The 19,902-nt window shown below is 35.9% G+C and overlaps 1 protein-coding gene across 4 annotated transcripts; it reads left to right on the forward strand.

Moving 5' to 3' along the window:
- The first annotated feature begins 169 nt into the window (after positions 1-169).
- LOC117211551 lies at positions 170-19,829 on the forward strand. 4 transcript variants are annotated; one of them, XM_033455545.1, is made up of 14 exons: positions 170-476; positions 3,147-4,122; positions 5,072-5,944; positions 13,428-13,606; positions 13,702-13,918; positions 14,052-14,302; positions 14,381-14,604; positions 14,674-14,830; positions 14,908-15,188; positions 15,250-15,381; positions 17,247-17,474; positions 17,554-17,751; positions 17,871-17,918; positions 18,039-19,829. In XM_033455545.1, the coding sequence occupies exons 2-14, from the start codon at positions 3,164-3,166 to the stop codon at positions 18,855-18,857; spliced, it is 4,566 nt and encodes a 1,521-aa protein (XP_033311436.1). In that variant the 5' UTR covers positions 170-476; positions 3,147-3,163; the 3' UTR covers positions 18,858-19,829. The 4 variants fall into 4 exon arrangements, with proteins under 4 accessions (XP_033311436.1, XP_033311437.1, XP_033311435.1 ...); XM_033455546.1 differs by lacking the exons at positions 170-476; positions 17,871-17,918 and adding an exon at positions 15,758-17,077 and having other exon boundaries at positions 2,915-4,122; XM_033455543.1 differs by lacking the exon at positions 170-476 and having other exon boundaries at positions 3,095-4,122.
- The last annotated feature ends 73 nt before the right edge of the window (positions 19,830-19,902 follow it).

Raw genomic sequence — 19,902 nt, forward strand, 5'->3', positions numbered from 1 at the left:
TACTTGTTCTCTTTGAATCGCCTACTCTTTTTCACCCTGTCACTACTGTCTCTGTCCTCTTGCTTCCCTTTCTATCTACCATTCAGTCTGAATATGTATTCTCTTTCCGATGGGTAAGCAGGCAGGCACGCACACACCGACATGTCGAAGATCGGCAGTGAATTGGTGAATGCACGCATCGGACTCTCCTTGCCGACGTTCGTTCTTTCTTCAGTGCGTGCCTTACGCCTTACGCGGATAACGTAAAGTATTTGTTTCTTTCATATCATCTACGTGGCGTATTGTAGTGAATAATATGCTTAAATTCCTGGATTACGAAAGGAAGTGAAAAGACTAATAGATACTTTTCAAAATCGCTGAAATCAACAATGAATGTTGAGTTTGCTGCAACTGTGCTATTGAAATCATGTCAGTGCTCTGTTTGGTTTTTCGAGGGCCGACGTAACCAGTACCAAGAATAACGGATAATAATAAGTGTAAAACTGATCTTGATCTTATTTAAAAAGAATTGCATGATCAAATTTGGTGACTCAAGTGTTCATAGATCTTTCAAATACAGATAAAAAGAAAGTTCTAATAAAAGTGAAAATTCGAAGTTTAGATTAATAAATTAATTGAATTATCATTTAAAAAGCAAGATCATAAAACCATAATGAATAATATAATTAGACATAATACCATTTTTAGATGAATCTAAATAACTGGGCAAAATTTGATAGAAAATATTAAACTAAGCGCAAATGTGTGTGATTTCGAAGTAATAACGACTATTCCGAATTTATAATATAATGAGTGTATAAGAGAAGCTGTATAATAGAACATATAGAATTTATTTTTTTTTGTTCTAATAGGCGCGCTTTGGGCTAAATAAGCTTATAATATTTTTAGATGGCGTTATCCTCAGTTATGATCGGTTTACAAATTCTAGAGCATTGCTATATTTTAAAAAAACATCGACAGCTTTCATTTGTTTGAAATATACATATAAATTTCTATATATTATAAAATGACGTAAGTAAGAGATGTACTTGTAATATACATCTCATTTTATTGTTTAATAAATAATTGATTAAATAACAAAAATTTACAAGAAGAAATGAAATCGTTTATCAACGTTTGCAATGTTATATCTTTTGCGAACAGCTATACTGAAAATTCTAGGATTTTAATTTTCGGATATCCTTTGCGAAAATTTACATAAAATTTACAAGATATGAAAAATATTCAATATTTTACTTTACAAGACTTCAATCACGATTACTTTTAAACTTGATTTATTAAATTATATGTATTTAGTATTTAGTAAATTAAAAAATAGAAAAACTACAAATATGATAAAAAAAAATGTCACATGTGCTAAATCTTAAAATCATGTAGCTGTTTTTATGAATATGTAGTTGGCCTTCAAACATTGACAGCTATTACGTTTGTATGTAATAGAGGATATCATTAGTGTACTAGCTTAACCATATTTATAAGAAAAATGAAACTACTCTTATACAAACGACAAAACGAGTAGATCATTTGTCATCATTTTGTCAGTTTATTTATTTTTGATTATTAACTATTGCTTGTACACTTTATTATTGGTATTTTATCGAGGAGAATCAAATAAATATTGTACAAGTATTACAGGCTATGTAGATGTCTCTATGTATAAAAGCAAGTATCACACAAACACACACATAGAAGAACATATTAAATATATGTTTCATGTAAAATAAAATTTCTTCATAGAAAAATAATATTGTGCGAGTACGTGAATAAGGAAAATGAATTAGATTATTTGGCTATAGTATTGTTTTTAGGATATTGATTAGTTTGAAACTCTATAAAAGCATTCTGAAGTTGTTGTCCTGGTTCATGATTCACGAATGAGTTATATAGAGCCGTAGCCAGCTGAGAAGGTCCGGTTACTGGTTACCTGTTACCTGGACAAGTGTGCTGGCAACGGGCTTGTCCTAAAGTATCGACCGTGACAGTCGTTCCAGTCGATTCCAGTCACAGCTTTTAGATCGATAGTTTTCCGACAATATCGATCGATAGCTTCCTTTTGACTTTTCCAATCATGCATCCACTATTAAAATATATAGAAGTGTAAAAATTGTTGAAAATGTTAAAAAGTACAAAAAGTATTACAATTTATTCTTTCTGTTACTAGTATTTCTCTACGAGTTTTGTAAAGGGACAGGCGTCGTTCGGAAGAGTAATATTACAGAAATGTTTCTGTGTTCTTCCGTTCCCGAGTACTAAAGGATATGAATCAATTAATGAACGAATCATATTTTTTACCAACTCTGATATGATGTACGTAGTCAAATTTTTAATTTATATCGGTTACCAGTTCTTACTTACTTTTTCACCTACTAGATAATACCAGATAATAATTTGAACTATTATCAGTCGACAATAGATGCTAATGGATGATAATTGATACGACAATCGAGTCGTTTTAGATGAAATGTTACTAAATAATAATAAAACTTTATGAATTTGTGTCGATAATACTTTTGATTGATATTGTGTGCGTATTTTGGTAGGTATGAGGAATGATTCATATGTTTATTTCTTCATTTTTATCACAATCACGTTAGTACTGTGGTAGTAGGATTAGTTTATAAATAATCGGAGTTGGCAAATTGTCTTTAGCATTACATCGTTAATGATTCCTAATAATATAACACCGTGGGTGAAGCTGTAACTTATTTTCCTCAACGGCCCGGCATTCATACGTGTTTCTTTATACCGTAAGGTTAAACATCCATTTCAATCAGTTATTGTTTTAAATCATGTCAGCTATATGGATATTTCATAACGTTGTCCAATATTTCCAAAATAGTGAGTCTGTCGTAGCATATTCTACGGTTTACACAAAGAGCTAAAGATAGTAATTTGTGTAATAAATCTCTACATAAAAGAGTGGTTTTAGAATCAGTTTTCATCGCATCGAGATAAAATGACGGATATATATGTACTTGGTTTCCAAGTGAAGCGAACGCAGGAGAGGTTTAGACATTTGAAACGAAAAAGTATCGGTCTACTTTGTTCAAGGGATTAAGTTAGCCTGATCGTAGAAATTTAAACATTTAAAAGAATGCACAGGATTGTTACCCTACTACAGATAAACGTTCATTTTCTCGTTGCAGTAGTTAACCATTACAGAATGACTTCGAGCGAAGATGGTGATTTGATCGATCTTGGAAACGATAGTTGTGTACCACGAGTATCGATTCAAGAATCATCGCCTGACGAGCAAGAACATCTTCTCGATGTGTGCCTACCGAAGTTAGAACAAGCATTGTCATTAACCAGGAAGCAAGAACAAGTACAATGCATAAATGACAACGGTGATGTATTAGTCACGTTAGGTCACGATCAAGTGGTGCCGATTCGTAAAAGAATCGATGTCGTTTCATCCGATACGATAAAAAGGGTTCGTGACATTACCAGGAACTTAGAACCAGTTATAAGAAAGACTTGTTCCGACATTAATGAGGAGCATCAAGACACGGTTGATTATGGAAGTTCATCGGATAACAAAGACGGACATTATTCCAGTGAAAAGCTCGAAGACGATACGTTCGAGGCACAGGAGATCAACGATGCTTTCAATTTTCTCACAGAACACGATGACAACGATGATCCAGCTGAAGCGAAATGTAACCGTTATGACCAAGTTATACATTCACATGGACTGATCCTATTAACCTCTCGTACCATAAAAAACGAAGATTTATTGAATTACAATGGTAAAAGTGCCTCACAAGCACTAAACTGCTGGAAAGCAGACACGGATTTAAATGATTCAGCTTTTGAATTATGTTCGGGCAACCCTTCTGAAAGTATTTCGAGGAAACCTAGATCCGATCCTGTTGATTATGAGCTTGGAGCGAGTAGCATTAATGTGGTTGAAAATCATTCCGAAGAACAAACGTTTGTACGAACAGCTAAAAGAAGATCATTTCAGCATACACATCGTAAATCTTGGACGGAAGGAACTACACTCAAAAATGCAGCACAGGATACATTTTCTCGGTTCGATAGGTCAACTAGTTTAAGAGGATATAATTACGCGTCATCAACTTCCAATGGCATTCATCGGCAATCCAGCTTTATTTCGAGGTACGACAATTTTACCACTTGTTTTCAGTCTTCTTCACAGGTAATGAACCGTCAGCTATTAGGAGCAGGAAATGTGACATCGTTGTTAACGTTAATAATATATACGATAATTATTTAGTAGCGAGTTTATTCACAAATATTCCAGTTCTTAATTGAGCTGAATTCTTCAGATATGGTTAATATTTATCGTGAAGTTTAAAAGACTTTTGTTTAGCTCGTGTAACAGTGCTTGTATAAGAATATAAATAAAAATAGGTCCGACTTACGTCGAGTTCATTGGAGTAGAAAACGTTTCGTAAGTTATATTTTTAAGAGTAGAAGTAAAGGTGAAGGGTCAGAGGGTCTTCCGTTAGTTTACTCTAGTTTCTAGAGTGTAGTTAAATCTTCTTTTTAATCTTCAAAATGCAAGGTGTTATAACGCTGTTGATTTCCATCGATTTCATAAAGAAACGTAATATGTTAAATTCCTGGGTTAAATTGAAATCAGTAATGTGATTCATATAGATGGAGGATAGGTTGCTTTTACAGAGATTACGAGGAACGATATAAATACATGCTCGTAGGCGCGTAATTTCGTTTCGAATATCCAAAGAGATTCTCCGTCAGACAACACAGTGACTAGCCGGAAGTAATGGCACGAGTTGTGTGCGAGAAGCGTGGATTCAAGTCGACATTGAATAGATCTTTAAAGTGGCACGTGTAGCCACGCCTGAGAGACAAAGGTTTGGTTTAAAACTTTCTCCATATGGCTTGTGCCTCGGATGTGTCTTCCTAAGGTATATAGTATTTTCTTATCATCTATAAGATATCTAGGTAGCACGCCTAACAAAGCCAGGAAGAACAATTTATATTCTTAAAGTATAATTTATATTCTCTCTTAAATTAAGATACGTAATAATCCTAAGATAAACAGGGGAAACGATAAACTAAAAATTGTGATTGTCTACAGTTGTTCAACGGAGGAAGGATTGGAAACGAATGGAGAGGATCAAGAGGACGGATGTTCAGAATGTTCGGAAGTAGATTGGTCGTGGTTAGAGGAAGTAGAATGTCCGCGGGCTACGGAGTCGTTAGCACCCGGTGTGGTTGACGCGGTTCAGGAGAACACCGAAGGAGGGAATGCATCCCCCACCAGTGAAAACGCAAGACGCAGGCGCGGTCGCGAGCATCGTGCTACCGAGGCGGGCTGCAGTGTCGCGATGTCTGTCTCCGGGACAGTAAAGTCCCTAGTGGTCGGTGGTTCGCGATGGTTAACTTCCGATCCGCCGTCCGACTGTAACGGCAATAATCAAGATGAAAATGTACGTTGCAACGCGAGCAACGAAACCATCGATCGCGAAACACGTGACAATCCTACGCTTGTTAATTCTTGGGTACGGGCTTCGATGAGACGTTTGCGTCATTTGAGATTACCGGAAGAAACTGAACGACAACGAAACATCGATTTGAACAGTTGCCACGGAACTGTCGTATCCGCGCCAAATTCTTTGCCAGATATCGCTTTAATTGCTCCAGAGATATTAGCTGCCCAAACAAACGGTACTTCCGGCACCCTCCTTAGGCCATCCAGCGCTCCTGTAAGAAACTCGAATAATTCAAATGTAGTGCCATCGCGGAGAGGCGGAAGACAATTTAGAGCAAGTCGATCGCAAAGAACGCGAAGCCGCGACATTACTTCGAGGCAAAGCAGCGTTTTATCGTCGACTACGGGCAGTGATACAACTGCTTCAGGAATCACGACATGTTCCAGCTCTTTTGGCGGTGCTTCTACGAGTCCACCTTCTAGCACGGCGACAAGTCCGCAACGCATCGCTTCCAGACGGTGAGATTTCCCTTTCTTGCTATTACTCGTTGAAGTTTTACCACGTCAACGATAGAAACCGTTAGGACCCAGGAAAATATTCGATAGATCACACGTCTCGAATTATAGATCAAAACTTGCAACATAAAGTTACTAATGCTCTGTTTCTTATTTTTAATATTGTATTTTCCGAGGTTAATATTAAGGACAGTAAACTATGCCGTTCTAGATGCTTGCTAAATCCACGAACCGCATCTTTCATTCTCGTTTGTTCAATCTTATTGCCACACTCACCGGAAACGAGAATTCGCTTAACGAGTTAGTTGTTGGTCGTTACTCATCCATGCTTGACAGTACTTGCGCTTTAGATCCTTCTTACGCAAACCACCGGTACACTTCGTGGACAGAATAGTAGAAAAGTAACTCGAGAAATTATTTCTATGTATATAGATTTCTATGAATATCTTTATTGTACATCATTTACTTTTATCTAGTTTCACCTGGAAAGTAGCAACGTTCGTTCGTTTATCAGCAACGAGATCGTCGAATCGATGCTTGTCGTATGACGTTGCAAGCAATTCTGACTCGTTTCCTTCATATTACGGCGTCTAATGTGTTGTGCGTTGAGAATTAAGCAACCGACGAATTCTTTCATTTTATGATTAATTGTGATTAAATGTGTAACTTGGAGATCTAGAACACGCACGCGGTGCATGTCAGGAATGGTCAACGACGAAAGTTGCGATAATTGTTCGTTGTCCTGTGTACTGTTTAAACGTGCGCATGCTTTACAGTTTCGTCACGAATGCATGCGCTCGATGAAACGCGTTACGGTAAGAGCCTAACAAATAGATCTTATTTTCTTTCACGTATGTCGTTTAATTAATTTTCTTGCTACATACACCGCGGACAATCGATTTTGTTTCTCGTGTAGCGTTATAATCTTAAGATGGTTTTTCTTTTATATTTCGCTCTTCTTCGCTCTTAAAGCACGGAGTCGTCGAGAAACGACGGAGAATTTCAAAATTTGAATTACTTGTAATTAGTTCTTGCTGAAAAAAATATTACTAGCCGTTGCATGCTATTTAGTCGGGTTTATAAAGGCCAATGATCTCGATCGCGCACAGATTGTTTCACCGTCGATGAACCGCGCAACCTGTTGCGCAATCCACTATTCTAATGTCGACATTCTAATGTCGTCGAACATGATCTTTTGGGAAAAAGTCGAGAGAACTTCCTTGCTAGTGTCTGTTCCACGTGAGAAGATTTCACTGTTTTCAGAGATTCGTGCTTCAACCGCAACAATTTCATTTTTTCCATCCACAGAGTTATATCAGCTTTGCGTTGATGTAGGTTTGACAATTGATCGACAAATAGATCAATTTAATCCGATACTCATACATACATACTCGATCCGTACTCTAACATTTACGAAACCATTGTAATTTAACCTGGCCACTTTCTCCTGTAATTCGATGGTTAGAACGCACGTATGCAATTGAACAAGAAAACAGATCAGAGTTTCGCTGGTTGTTTTAACGGACTTACCAAAGTTCACGATGCGATTTTTCCGTCACTGAAGCATATTTCCTGTTGGTTTATTAATTTCATTTATGGACTTAATAAATTAAGAATCGAGAGGGTTCAAAGGAACGAATGATTTCTGGACCGTGACTGTTCGTGATGCTCTTAAATAAATACCTCTCCCATTAATATTCCACTTACTAGCATATTTATTTTAAACGATATTTATTTCGTTTACGGCGACACGCGATGTATTTATCTTTACATCCTCGCCTTTCTATATTAATCACATTTTACCGATTCTTAACGAGGGCTTTCGCCACCTGTTCAAAATATATTTAAATGTACGAATTATTTGGAGAATAAGATTCAAGGGACATTAATACATTCGGTAGAGTGTAAATACGTACATTCTTGCGTGCTAATGCAGAGTGTTACGTGTAATTGTATTGATTCTTAAACAATGAATGTTGTTTTTGGGTCAGTGGTAGCATAGGAATATCGCAGCTCCAGGTCAACGGTACTGCCTGGTGTAGTTCCCTTAACGGTATATCGGTGCTATAATTGTGTTATTTTCCTTAAAATTTTATAACTGACTGGTTTCGTTAAACTCATCCGAGATCTGATTATTAAGACGCACGAAAAGAAAGATTAAACACGGTATGATTATTAATTATTATTATAGCTGATTATATAACAAAAGTTTCATAGATTTATAGAAATAAAAGGATGTGTGTTCCGCTTGGATATTACATTAACCTGCACGTATACCACCGATATCTCCTCTTATTGATTACTTCCCAAGTGAGGTGTTTATACAAATATACTTGACAAACAGACATCAAGTACATGTACGTAACAACGGTGCCAACTACTATCGGAGACATTTCGTATCTTCGCAACGAACGTAAAAGTCAGGGAACGAAGAAAGAACGTATGAAACTTTTTATCATAATGGGAAGATTCGATATATATATAAAATTAGTTGGCCTTTTTATGATATCTGTCGTAGAAATCAGAAAGACCTACCTTTTTCTTAGATGCGGTTAACGAGCGTATGGGTAACCGGTTTCCCTCGTGTTTGCTTTGTATCTTTCATTTCTTTGAGAAGTTTGAAAAACTTGTTTTTTCGAAGGTAAAACTATCGAAACAGCTAATTAGAACAATAAATAAGAGAACAAACACGTACTTGTTACATTTATCATGCGATAACTGTAGCATGGAGTATTCGGAGAAAGTTAGAAGAAATACGGTTAGAATATACGCATGATTTTGAAACGATGCTAGACAATTAGAAGCTGGAAGTTCTACGATAGTTCGAATACAATGTAGTTCTTTTCACGACATTCTCGTGCTGGAAAAAGATAACGTTATCAGACTAAACACGTAACCTTCCTTTTCTCTTTCTCCGCTCTCTTTTTTTCATTTCTCTACCGCGTCATGTAGTAGCCACAGTGCGTGACTTCTTTCGCTTCGGTTCACCTTCCTACTCATTGTCATTGTTTGTACTATGTTGAATGCAATTGCGTACGTGCCTGGTAGGATACATACATACAATGAATGTGAAATACTGGCCGAAACTTGACTTGCGAATGTCAATTGTGAAATGTTCTTTTAACGGGAACGGTCGTATTTTATCGGCGATTGTTTTCCCATAGTTCTAACAATTCGACGCTTTCTTGAAAAAATAATGTAATTTCGATTGTTTAGATTCTATTGCGTGTGACACCTGAGAATGCCATCGAACGATCGTTCAATAAAATAGGATATCGTTATTCGATGGAGTAGGACGATCGAAGTTACGTGGAACGAAAGAGTTAATCTACTAGTAACTACATATAATGATCATCCGTATCGCGAGTTGTTCTCTTCCTATTTATATTCAACGACATGTATGTAACGATCAGTATATAAGCGTGTTTCGTGCTCAAAGTTGAAGATTTCTGCTTGTAAAGGTTTTCCTCTTTATGGAAGACGAATATCGACGTGTTAAATGCCAATAAGCGATTGACGACGATCGATCGTAATTTTGATTATTTTGACGAATGATCAAGCACGCAAGCGTAAATATGCACGTGCGTTCATCTACCTTGTTCGTCACGTGACTCTAACCAAGTACAGTTATACATTGGCTTCGGAGGGATCCCACGTACATACATACGGTTCACCGGGAATAGCGTATTCAGTATAGCAAGTCGTTGGAAGCACGAATGATCGTGGAATCTTTGGAAGTTTGATCGCGGTAATGCGACAATTTGTTCCTCAGTGTTCATCAAAGATAACGACGTCGTACTAACTGGTTCCTATATCGGTTGTTTGTGTATCAGTTTTGTGTACTGTTACGCGGTGTCGGTAATTTCTTTCGAACGCTTTTTACCTTGCGCACCTTACCTTCATGCGTATCTTAAAAACGAAAGAGATTGGAGAAATTAAAAGTAACGACGATAGTAAATGTCGATGTTGCATTGCTTCTTTCGTGGCGTTTTACTACTGATCGATAATTCGCACAAAGAGACAAGTTTACTCCGAATGCCGTGGTATATGTACGAAACGCTATCGACTAACTACATTCCATTTCGTATTCGTATCAAAGATCAAAGGATGTTTCTACAGAGATACAAATTTTTTGCGATTTTCTAAACTGTGCGTTAATCACAGCAAAAGAATTTTATTTTGAAAAAATGTCCCATGATGTCATACCTGTGATAATTAATACGAATGTCGTTTTCGTATATACATAGCCTCGTGGAGAAATTCAGAGAAACGAAGGATATCAATGAACACATACGAAACGATGACTATATCTTTCAAGGGTTTTGCCCGAAGCGTCGTATTAGTTGGCAAATCCCGGTAAGCGCTGGTTGCCTTAGTTGTAGAATCGATCGTCGTACCAAGAAGCCATATGCCTCGGTAAACTTTTCGAATGCTTGTTTACAAAAATTCTGTAATAGACGAGATCTGTTGCTCTTTTAAGAGACTCCGGTCATTTTTTACCCGAAGGGACGATCAAACGAAAGTGATTTGAATCAGCGGCGCTATTACACCTGCAACTTTGTGATAGATGGACCGAAAACTTTTGGCATTTTCGTTAAAAGAAACGAACGATCGAAAATCAACACGGTTCTTTGATCGATTATCGCGCGTAAAATCAACAGCAGTGCAGTGCGTTTAAAACATAATATCAATCGATTACGTCAGAACGCCTGATCTACAAAGTGAAGTTGAAAATATTTGGAGAATACTTTGCGAAACGAATACGTTTCACCTTACACTTCGCCGATTAAATAAATTGCATACCGCATGACACGATTAATATTACTGAATCACTGACCAAACGTTTCGAACATAAAACAACGGTGCGTGAAGAATATCTTACGAACACAAAGGAACGCACAAACTGGAAAAAAATAAAGGAACAAACACGGTGCTTTGCGTGAATGTGAAAACAGGCCAACAAACTATCTTCACATCGAGAGAATAGTAGAAGACGAACGAAACCGTAAAATCGTTTCTCAAAAGCGAGACCCCGTGACGCCGAGAAGGCACAGTTTTGAAATTCGATTGTTCTTACCTCGTTAAATACAGAGCGTTGAAACCTTGAACGACTGTGAAATTTAATACACGATTTTCTGATATCGTGTAATTATTTCTTCGAAATTTGTTAATCTTGGGAAATCGGTCGATCGAAAATTTGTCATGAAACTTAGTTTCATTATATGTATCAATCGTTACTGGTAGAACGGCGTTTGAAGAAAGAGGATAGAATAATAAAGGCGACTGAGCGAAGAGGAAAATCGATCTCAACTCCGTGGAAACGAACGGTCATCGACATCATTGGCGTAACATGTATTCATGATGAACCACGATCCAACGATTTGTCGCCAATACTTTTACTGTAGTCAACGTAGACATCGTATCAGGTATATTCTACGATTGTAAGAGTTTCTTATACCGATTTGTTACGATTATCCGATTAATTACGTAGATAAACAGTCGTTCGACGATCTTTACGATGGTGTTACCTAGCAACTTTTAAGTTATAAATTATATCTAACCACCGTAACGATATTTAATTTGCTTCAGTGACAAATTTAACCTTTTATAGATTGAGCCAAGAGGAATTGTACCGATCATCGATGAGTTGTTTCCCTTGAGAAATCAAGTTAAGTCCCTGAAGCTAGACAGTTTTATTATCAAGGCTCCGAAACTGATCATAATTAGCTTTTAGAGAAAAACATTTAGATGGAAAGACAACGATCGTTTCAAAAGAAAACGACTCGTATAATAATAATAATAATATTAGTTCAGTATCAAGTTTGTCACTGATCAATTACGAATCGTTTTGAAACATACTATTACTATCCTACGTACTTGATGCAGCTATTTGCCGAAGCTAAACGTGTTTCACTAACCGTTTTTGTCGGGAAGGTTTAATAATACGGGTATCCGCAGTATAGTATACACTATTAGTGTACGTATTACGCTGAAAGCTTACTCAGAGCACAAGATCTCCGTCGTTCCCACGATTTCATTGTACGTACGCTGTAATATACGCGATTGGCAACAATCGTTAGAAGCACAAATATCTAATTCTAACATTGTTTTTCTCTGGAATTTTTATAGTCAAAGAAACACAATTTTGCGCTATTTCCATCGAGTGGTAAATTTAGCCTGACGCAATGATCGTGCCCAAGCTACTGTTTGCGTGTTTCTAATCTTCTATATTATTTGGACACGCCACTAAAGATATCGTGGTCATTAGAAGTGGTCAGTTTATTGATTAATCGATAGAACATTTTAACCTTGCTTTTCTCTACCATTAGAGTTTCAGGATTCGAAAGTTCGTGACTAGTTTTCAAATTTTCAGCATTCAAAGCGATCAGTTATATAATGTTAAAGTCAGTCTAAATGTATTTCTACGCCTTTAACGTTAATCATTTACAGAATAGTAATCGGAACGGGCTATTTTGTCGCTTATGGAACAATTATAAAAATTTTATATTCGTTTTAGACGAACGTAAGAATGGTCGAAAACGATCGATTGGTATTGAAAGGAGTTTCAATCTTGATCGAACGAACGACAAGACAACGTGGTAATAAGCATTCGTTAACCAGAATCGAGACAATCCTCGTATTCATACGTATATGAATAATTCACGAATAGTCGTCTAAAACGTCAGGAGAATTGCGAGATTGGTGCAATGAAGGTGGCACAGACATACCAACTCCTTCGTATTCCTCACGCAAAACAAGGTCGAGTTGTGTCTTTAAGTCGAAACCCAGTAGGAATGTTCGGTTTCTTTTAGGTATTCATCTCTCTATTCCGTGATAACGGTACATTGATGATTCTCGATCTTTTATCGATGCTGGCAACAATCGTAGCTCCTACTTATTATAAATTGTTGTTTCTTTATTTTCTTCTTTTCTTCTCTACGCTTAACTCGTACCCGTATTTCACAGTTTATTGTACAATGGCCAAATGATATAGAAGTACAGTTAACATTACGGTATATAAGGTTTAAAAGTGACAGTATACGAATGCAAATACTCTGTAATATAAATCTCGTATTCGATGTCTCACGATTAAATCCTAATATAGGCTTTCATTTGTCGCAACGCAGTCTCGATCGACCGTGAATTTTCTTCGGCAAGAGCGACAAATAAGATACAATTACGTCCGACCCAGTTTTACGACAAATCGATACGACCTTTAACATGATTGTTTTACATACTCTTATCAGCAGCTGTCAGCCATGCTGTGGTATATTTAACATTGTAACCATTACTTGTGCAGTATACTATTTCGTTTAACTATCTACCTCTCAGGCGATGCGCTGTAATTCTTTAATTAATTTCTTACCTTTTTAATACTTTGTTTATTATATACGGAGGAAGTTAAACGGATGCAATAGTATTGGTTACTTTCTTGTTCTCTTTTGATTTCATTTTTTTTTTTTTACGGAACAATGTGTTTGTTTAGAATATGTGACAGACAGAGAGACGTTGATAGGGATGAGGATAGAGGAGAGGATGAGGACGAGGATGCTAATCCATTGGGAAAATGGCCACATGCTCTTAGTCCAGCCTTGGCGTGTCTTAGTTGCACCCTTGGTCTTTTTAATATAAGTAGATTTTCTATTCTTAGTGTACAATTTGGAGGTGAGTGTAGAAATTGCTATTACATAAATACTTGTGTAAACTACTATTCAATTTTATCCATTATCATCGCATCTTTAATTGTCTTTTTCTTTCAGCAAATTTCATTGTACAGTTCCTGATTTTATCTTTGGTATTGGGTATTCCACTTTTGACGTTGCACGTGTGTCTCGGTCAAAGATTGGCGGCTGGATCCGTGGATATGTGGAAGATTTCACCCCTCTTTCAGGGCGTTGGTATAGCTCTTCTAATTGCACAAGCATTCATCGGTATCTACAGTATCGTTGGTGTGTCCTGGATGTTCGTCTACTTTAGGTGTGTTGATTTGTTTCCTGTTTTTCATTTATTCATAATTTTGATAAATTTTCTGATAAAATTTCTTACGATAAATTTTTCATTTTAAGAAAGACCAATAATAATGAGAGAATATTTTTATAATCTTTTCTAGAGATTCATTTATAACGAAGCAGGATAAGTACCGATGGGCAGAACCGTTTTCCTTGTACAGAGAAGATAAACCTACACAGAATAATAGTAATTTGCATAAATTATATGAGACAGTACCAGATTATTTTAGCGGAGTTGTCTTGCAAAGAAATCATTTAAACGAATCAGATCCCGGTGTCGTAACGTTAAAGTTTCAAGTGGCTTTCAATTTAGCTGTTGTATGGATGATCGTGTTCGTATCATTAAGCAAAGGTATTTCATGATTTTATTAAACGATATACATATCTGTTTTCATTATTGTTTTCTTCTAATATTTAATAATTGTTTCAGGTCTGAGATCTTATGGCAAAGTAGTATATGTTTTTACGTTGGTGCCTGTATTTGGTACATTAGTTCTTTGTACGAAATTACTTGGCCTCACGCCACCAGGCTCTGTACATCAACTTTTTCCTGCCACTGTGTGGACTGAGTTTTTCATTAATGGCAAATCGTGGGTAGCAGCATCCATCGAGGTTTTCCTCACTTGGGGATTACTTGGTGCAGCTGCTATGCAGGTAATTACGACGTACTGTGATGCATTTGACTAATGGAATCTTTACTTGAGGATATTATTGTTCTTCTAGATAGCTGCTCATAATAAGCACAAACATCTATTACAACGAGACACGAGTCTAGTGATCGTGTTAACTCTCGCAGTTCTACTTCTCGCAGCTTTTCTGGCAAATACTTGCGTGCAAGTTTTGCGACATCATGGATATATTTACATACCTAGCTCATTTGGTAAGCAAACAACAGCTCATTATCAACTCAAATGAAGATCTCAAAATTTAAGCGTAATAAATAAATTTCTGTTTCAGAAAGAATATCGTCGTATATGTTTATGCGACCTGTGAACCAGCCGGCACCACCGGGATATAGCAGTACACCAGAAAGATTTATGGCACATGCGTCGTTTATTGTTGGAGAACGTGTAACTCGCCCCGGTGCGGACTTTAGTGTTGAATCTGGTTATCAAGCCTTGAGATTTTCGACTGAATTGGTTCCTGCAACGTTAGCGTTACTAGGCACTGAACAAGTGTCACCATTCTGGGCAGTTCTTTTCTATTTTATTCTTATCCTATTTGGAATAGCTCAACAGGTATGCGATTCAAAATATATGATAAACCAAAATCGAAGATACAAAAGTTTCGTTATTATAGCTGGCAATATGGCATTGTGTAATAACTGGTATTATGGCAATTAATGCAAAAATGATGAAGTTATGGGAAACTACTATTACATTCTTCAGTTGTGCTTGTGCTTATATACTAGGCTTACCCATGGCTACCGAGGTAAATATAATTATTTACATTTACTTGGTAATTTTTAATTTTCCAATATATTTGTGCAATATTTCGAACTGGAAATTGGAGTAAATTTCAATAAAATAATATTTGTTAATGTATGATTATATCGTCACTACTAAAAGTAAATTAAATCGCTGTTCTGTTCAACCGTTCAAGAGGATTTAAAATTCTCTTCTTATCAGACAGACCATGTAATATTCTATTTATACAGATAACGATTATCACTCCAAGCACTGAAATGATTAAAGTATTTCATCAGTATCGTTGGAGTCACCGTACGTTTCAGAAAATGAGTAATCGAGTCAATTCTATAGTACGGCGGAGCGTACCTTGTTACTTTTGTAACGATTTTTTCGAGGAGAAATATCTATACGATCACGTGAAACATTGCGGATCGGTTTTAGAAGAATGTTCTTTCAAATGTGGAGTTTACGTACCTCGAAAAAATATGGAAGATCATCGAAAAACATGCAGAAATTTTACGAAAGAGAATAATGAAATGAAGGAAGTTCAAGATTCTTTATGGAGAAGTAAAGTGTTCTCTGCTCTAAGATTGCTTCGTTCTGTAATAAACCACGAGGAAAAAGAACGCAAAATTCTCCAGGATAATATGTCTCAATGTTTAAAGTTATTGAACTCTCAACAAGAATTGATTAATTCCTTCCGGTTTCAAGTTGCGGAAACGACAAAAGTATGTTATCAATATAATACAACGTTAAATCAAAGATTAAATGATTTAGAAGTAACTAGCGACAACATGGAACAGCGCACCAGCTTAAGTTTTCAACGTATCTCGGAACAACTGAAACTTTTACACAGTGAATTGACTAATGAACAAAGTAAGCATAATAAAGTACTTGGTGATTGGTACATAGAATTAAATGATCTAAAAGCTTTCGTAACAAAAGAGAACGTACACATAAATAACATATGGCAAGAACAACAGCAATCAATTCACGATCTTAAATTAGAATTAGAAATGAGGTGTAAGAATTCGAAGGAATTAGTGGATCAACAAAAATATATAATTGAGAAAATAAAAAATTTAGAAGAAGAAATAGAGCGGCAATCAGAAACCTCAACTAGCCAGAAAAGTAATATTAAAGGGTTGAAGTTTCAAATGAAAGAAAATCTAAAGTATCTGGAGGAATTGATTACGGATAATTCAAAATTAAATATTCCGGAATTCGTCGAGTGTCCATGTAAACAGGAATGTTTTGAACAATATTCAACTAATGGTCGTCTTTTATGGAGAATTGACCGTTATAAAGAAAAAATGACCGAAGCAAAAGAAAATGACTGCGTTCTTTATAGTCCAAAATTTTTAAATAAAGAATATGGATATACTTTGAGAATGAAGCTATTTCTAAATGGTATAGGACAGTGGAAAGATCGACATATTATCGGATGCCTACAAGTTGAAACCGGAAAATGGGATCCATTGTTGGATTGGCCTTGTGTCCTTAGAGCAACAGCTACATTGAGAAATCAAGAAAATCCAGCAAACGATATAAAAAAAATTGTTAAAGCTATAGGGCAAGATAAATCGAATTCTGAAGACATGAATAAAGAAGCTGGGATCTATATGTTTATCCCGCATACAACTTTAACTCGATATTCTGGATATGTTAAAGACAATGCATTGTTTTTAGATATTCAAGTGAAAGATATAAAAACTAGTATCTCTACGCCATCTCTAACGTCATAAATAGCCGCAATATTAAAGCAAATTATTAATATAAATATTGAAGAAAATGCGCGTATCTATGACTTTTACAATGTAGTTATCCTTAAACAACAGTAAAAGTAGATTTTGTATGTCTTACAGAAATTTAATCATTTGTTTATAGTTGGGCATACACGTCGTATATTATCTAGACTACACAATTGGTGGTACATGGTGGATAATGATCTTATACTTGGTGCAAGTTGGTGCTGTATTCGCAGTACGCGGACGTCCACATAGTGGTGAAGCGGTAGTAGCCGAGTTGTTTCCTCCAACTGGTCGATGTCTCAGACACTGGGCTGGTCCTCTTCTCTCATTCACGTGGAACGTTATACTGCCTGTTATTCTTATGGTATGTTTCTATCAAAATATTTATACCTTAAAAAAAAGGTAGTAATATCGTAAGCAAGTTATTGATTTAAATCCAATAGGTACTTAGCATTACAGCATTTAAAAATGCTGGATTTCGAGAACTTTATTCTTACCGACGTACCGCTAGAGAGTACTGGACAGTTTGGGCAAAACAACTCGGAGCTACAATTCAATTAGTACCAATATTGACGATACCGGCAGTGGCGATTATACAAACATGTCGATACTTGAACAACGGTCCACCCGATATTTTTGATGTGAGAATTCGATACAATTTTAACAAACTAGTATAATAATTATTAAATAATATTTTTTACTTTCCATTTTAACATACTAATATACATTTGACATCAATTTTTGTTTGTGCTAACATTAGAACAATCAAGTGGAAGTTAATATAAATCACTGTGAACAATGTAATGGTGTAAGTTTTCTAATCGTGTATATGTCTTACATCCACTGTTCTCATACATAGAAAGAAATTTTTATTTTGAACTTATTTATAATTAATATATGTGATTTTCAAAAAATTTTAATTTCACAGAGAATTCAATTATTGTATCGACCATCTTTGGAGCCTGATGACCCACGAGATGCGCAAACGCATACTGGAAACGATATGAGTACCAGCATTCACGGCAATGGTATCGTACATACAACGACAGAAGTACCATTTGAAGATCCACCGCCAAAATATACACCTCCTCCGAGTTACACTACAGCAACGGGAGCGAGAATAGCAAAGATGTTGCGGCAAAGTTTTCGAAGAAGTGTACGTCGAATAGCGAACGTGCTCGGTGAGAGCAGTACTCCGAGACAGAGACCGGCGCTACAACCTCCACCTCCTGATTACGCCACTGTACTTGTAGAAATGAATCAAAGTAGGCAAACCCAAGATGTAACAATTCATATAACTGAAGCAAGAAACGAAAACATCAATTCAAACACTCAAAGTAATGCTACCGAAAGACATAGACCTAATACGATAGATAGATCAACAAGAATTGGTGTGGTAGAACGCTCGATAGAAAGAACGCATTCGACGCTCGAAAGACCTCGTCGACCTTGTATGACTTCATCGAGCAGTTCGAATTTAACTGCGGCCGATGTGGCTAATTTACTTCGTAGTAGCATTAGGAGAGGGACTACGCGAACTCAACAGTCCCTGCGTAGGAGTTTCTGCCAAGACGAATCAACGGTAGCAGCGTCCGTTGAAAATCTAGTCGAGGCTGCAGCGCCGATCGGAGAAGAATCCTTGGTCCTTCCAAAGGACGTGTCTCTAGTCTCTAATGAACAGGCTAACAGTAATAGCGACGATAAAAAGACTGCCGAAGAAACGGATGATTCCGTTTCTGTGATATAGACTATATCTTTCTTTTGAGCATATAAGAAGAATAATCTGATGGTTATTTAATTTCTGCTGCATAGTGTTACGGTGATTTATTCCTTGTTTAACTTGTATTCAATATTCATTTTCACAAGCTATTCTACGAAAGATAAACAAGTTGCTGATGATTTCATCGATCAATGATCGAAAAAATAATTTTATCTCTCAGACTGAATTCAGTATTTTCTAATCTTGTCACACTTGACAAATAAGTGCATAATCTCATCACTTTAATTACCGTGACAATTGTATAACGCGCAAATGAAAATTGGATAGCTATAAGCAGTGAAACATATAGTAAACTCGTTTTGTTACTTACTACAATAGACATCGATTTTATATTGTATATGTTGAACTTCATTGAGGTTCAGTTTGCTTTCAATCAGTCTATTTTAGCATTTTGGCATTTTCAATCGAGACTGTGTAACTAAAATATTTATGTAATATATACTACTGTAACATTTTAGTAGTTTTATGATATTAGTGTACATACTATTTTAACGAATCATAAATTCGCTTATTAAGCATTTTCTTCATTAACCATGATGGTTGTTTAATGTTACAATAATATAATCCGTCCAACATTCATCAAAGCCTATGTATTAGTTTTTGTGCAATGGTTAAAAAATATATACGACGTATTCTTTTATTTTAAAATATTGCAAAAAAATCGTGGAGAAAACATGTACTGCAATTGAAATTATTTATCAGAGAGTATATACATAAAATGAATAATCATTGAACTAATTGGATAAAAAAGAGCGGAGAACTCCAATATTATTTACATAATTATGTAGCATATATATATATATATATGTATATATATACATATATATATATATGCGTGTGTGTGTGTATTTTACCGTACAAATATTCTAATATTTCATACGTGTAATTGCTATACCTGATATTATGGACCATAATAAAATTTTTATGTTCTTTTTTAAATTTATAGTGCTTCTATGACATCTAATTTAATAATAATAAGATTTAAACAACGTTCATACTTTAAATGTTGCAT

This window comes from Bombus bifarius, unplaced genomic scaffold, assembly GCF_011952205.1.
Source record: "Bombus bifarius isolate JDL3187 unplaced genomic scaffold, Bbif_JDL3187 scf7180000008239, whole genome shotgun sequence".
Taxonomy (NCBI): domain Eukaryota; kingdom Metazoa; phylum Arthropoda; class Insecta; order Hymenoptera; family Apidae; genus Bombus; species Bombus bifarius.

What these genes read in the sequence shown, in the direction of transcription:
- LOC117211551 (XM_033455546.1), top strand. Translation starts at nt 3,095, where the DNA reads ATGCACAGGATTGTTACCCTACTACAGATAAACGTTCATTTTCTCGTT. An exon ending in GTTCGTATCATTAAGCAAAG is followed by an intron (nt 14,303 to 14,380) that starts GTATTTCATGAT and finishes TAATTGTTTCAG; the next exon opens with GTCTGAGATCTTATGGCAAA. An exon ending in TATTTGGAATAGCTCAACAG is followed by an intron (nt 15,189 to 15,249) that starts GTATGCGATTCA and finishes TCGTTATTATAG; the next exon opens with CTGGCAATATGGCATTGTGT.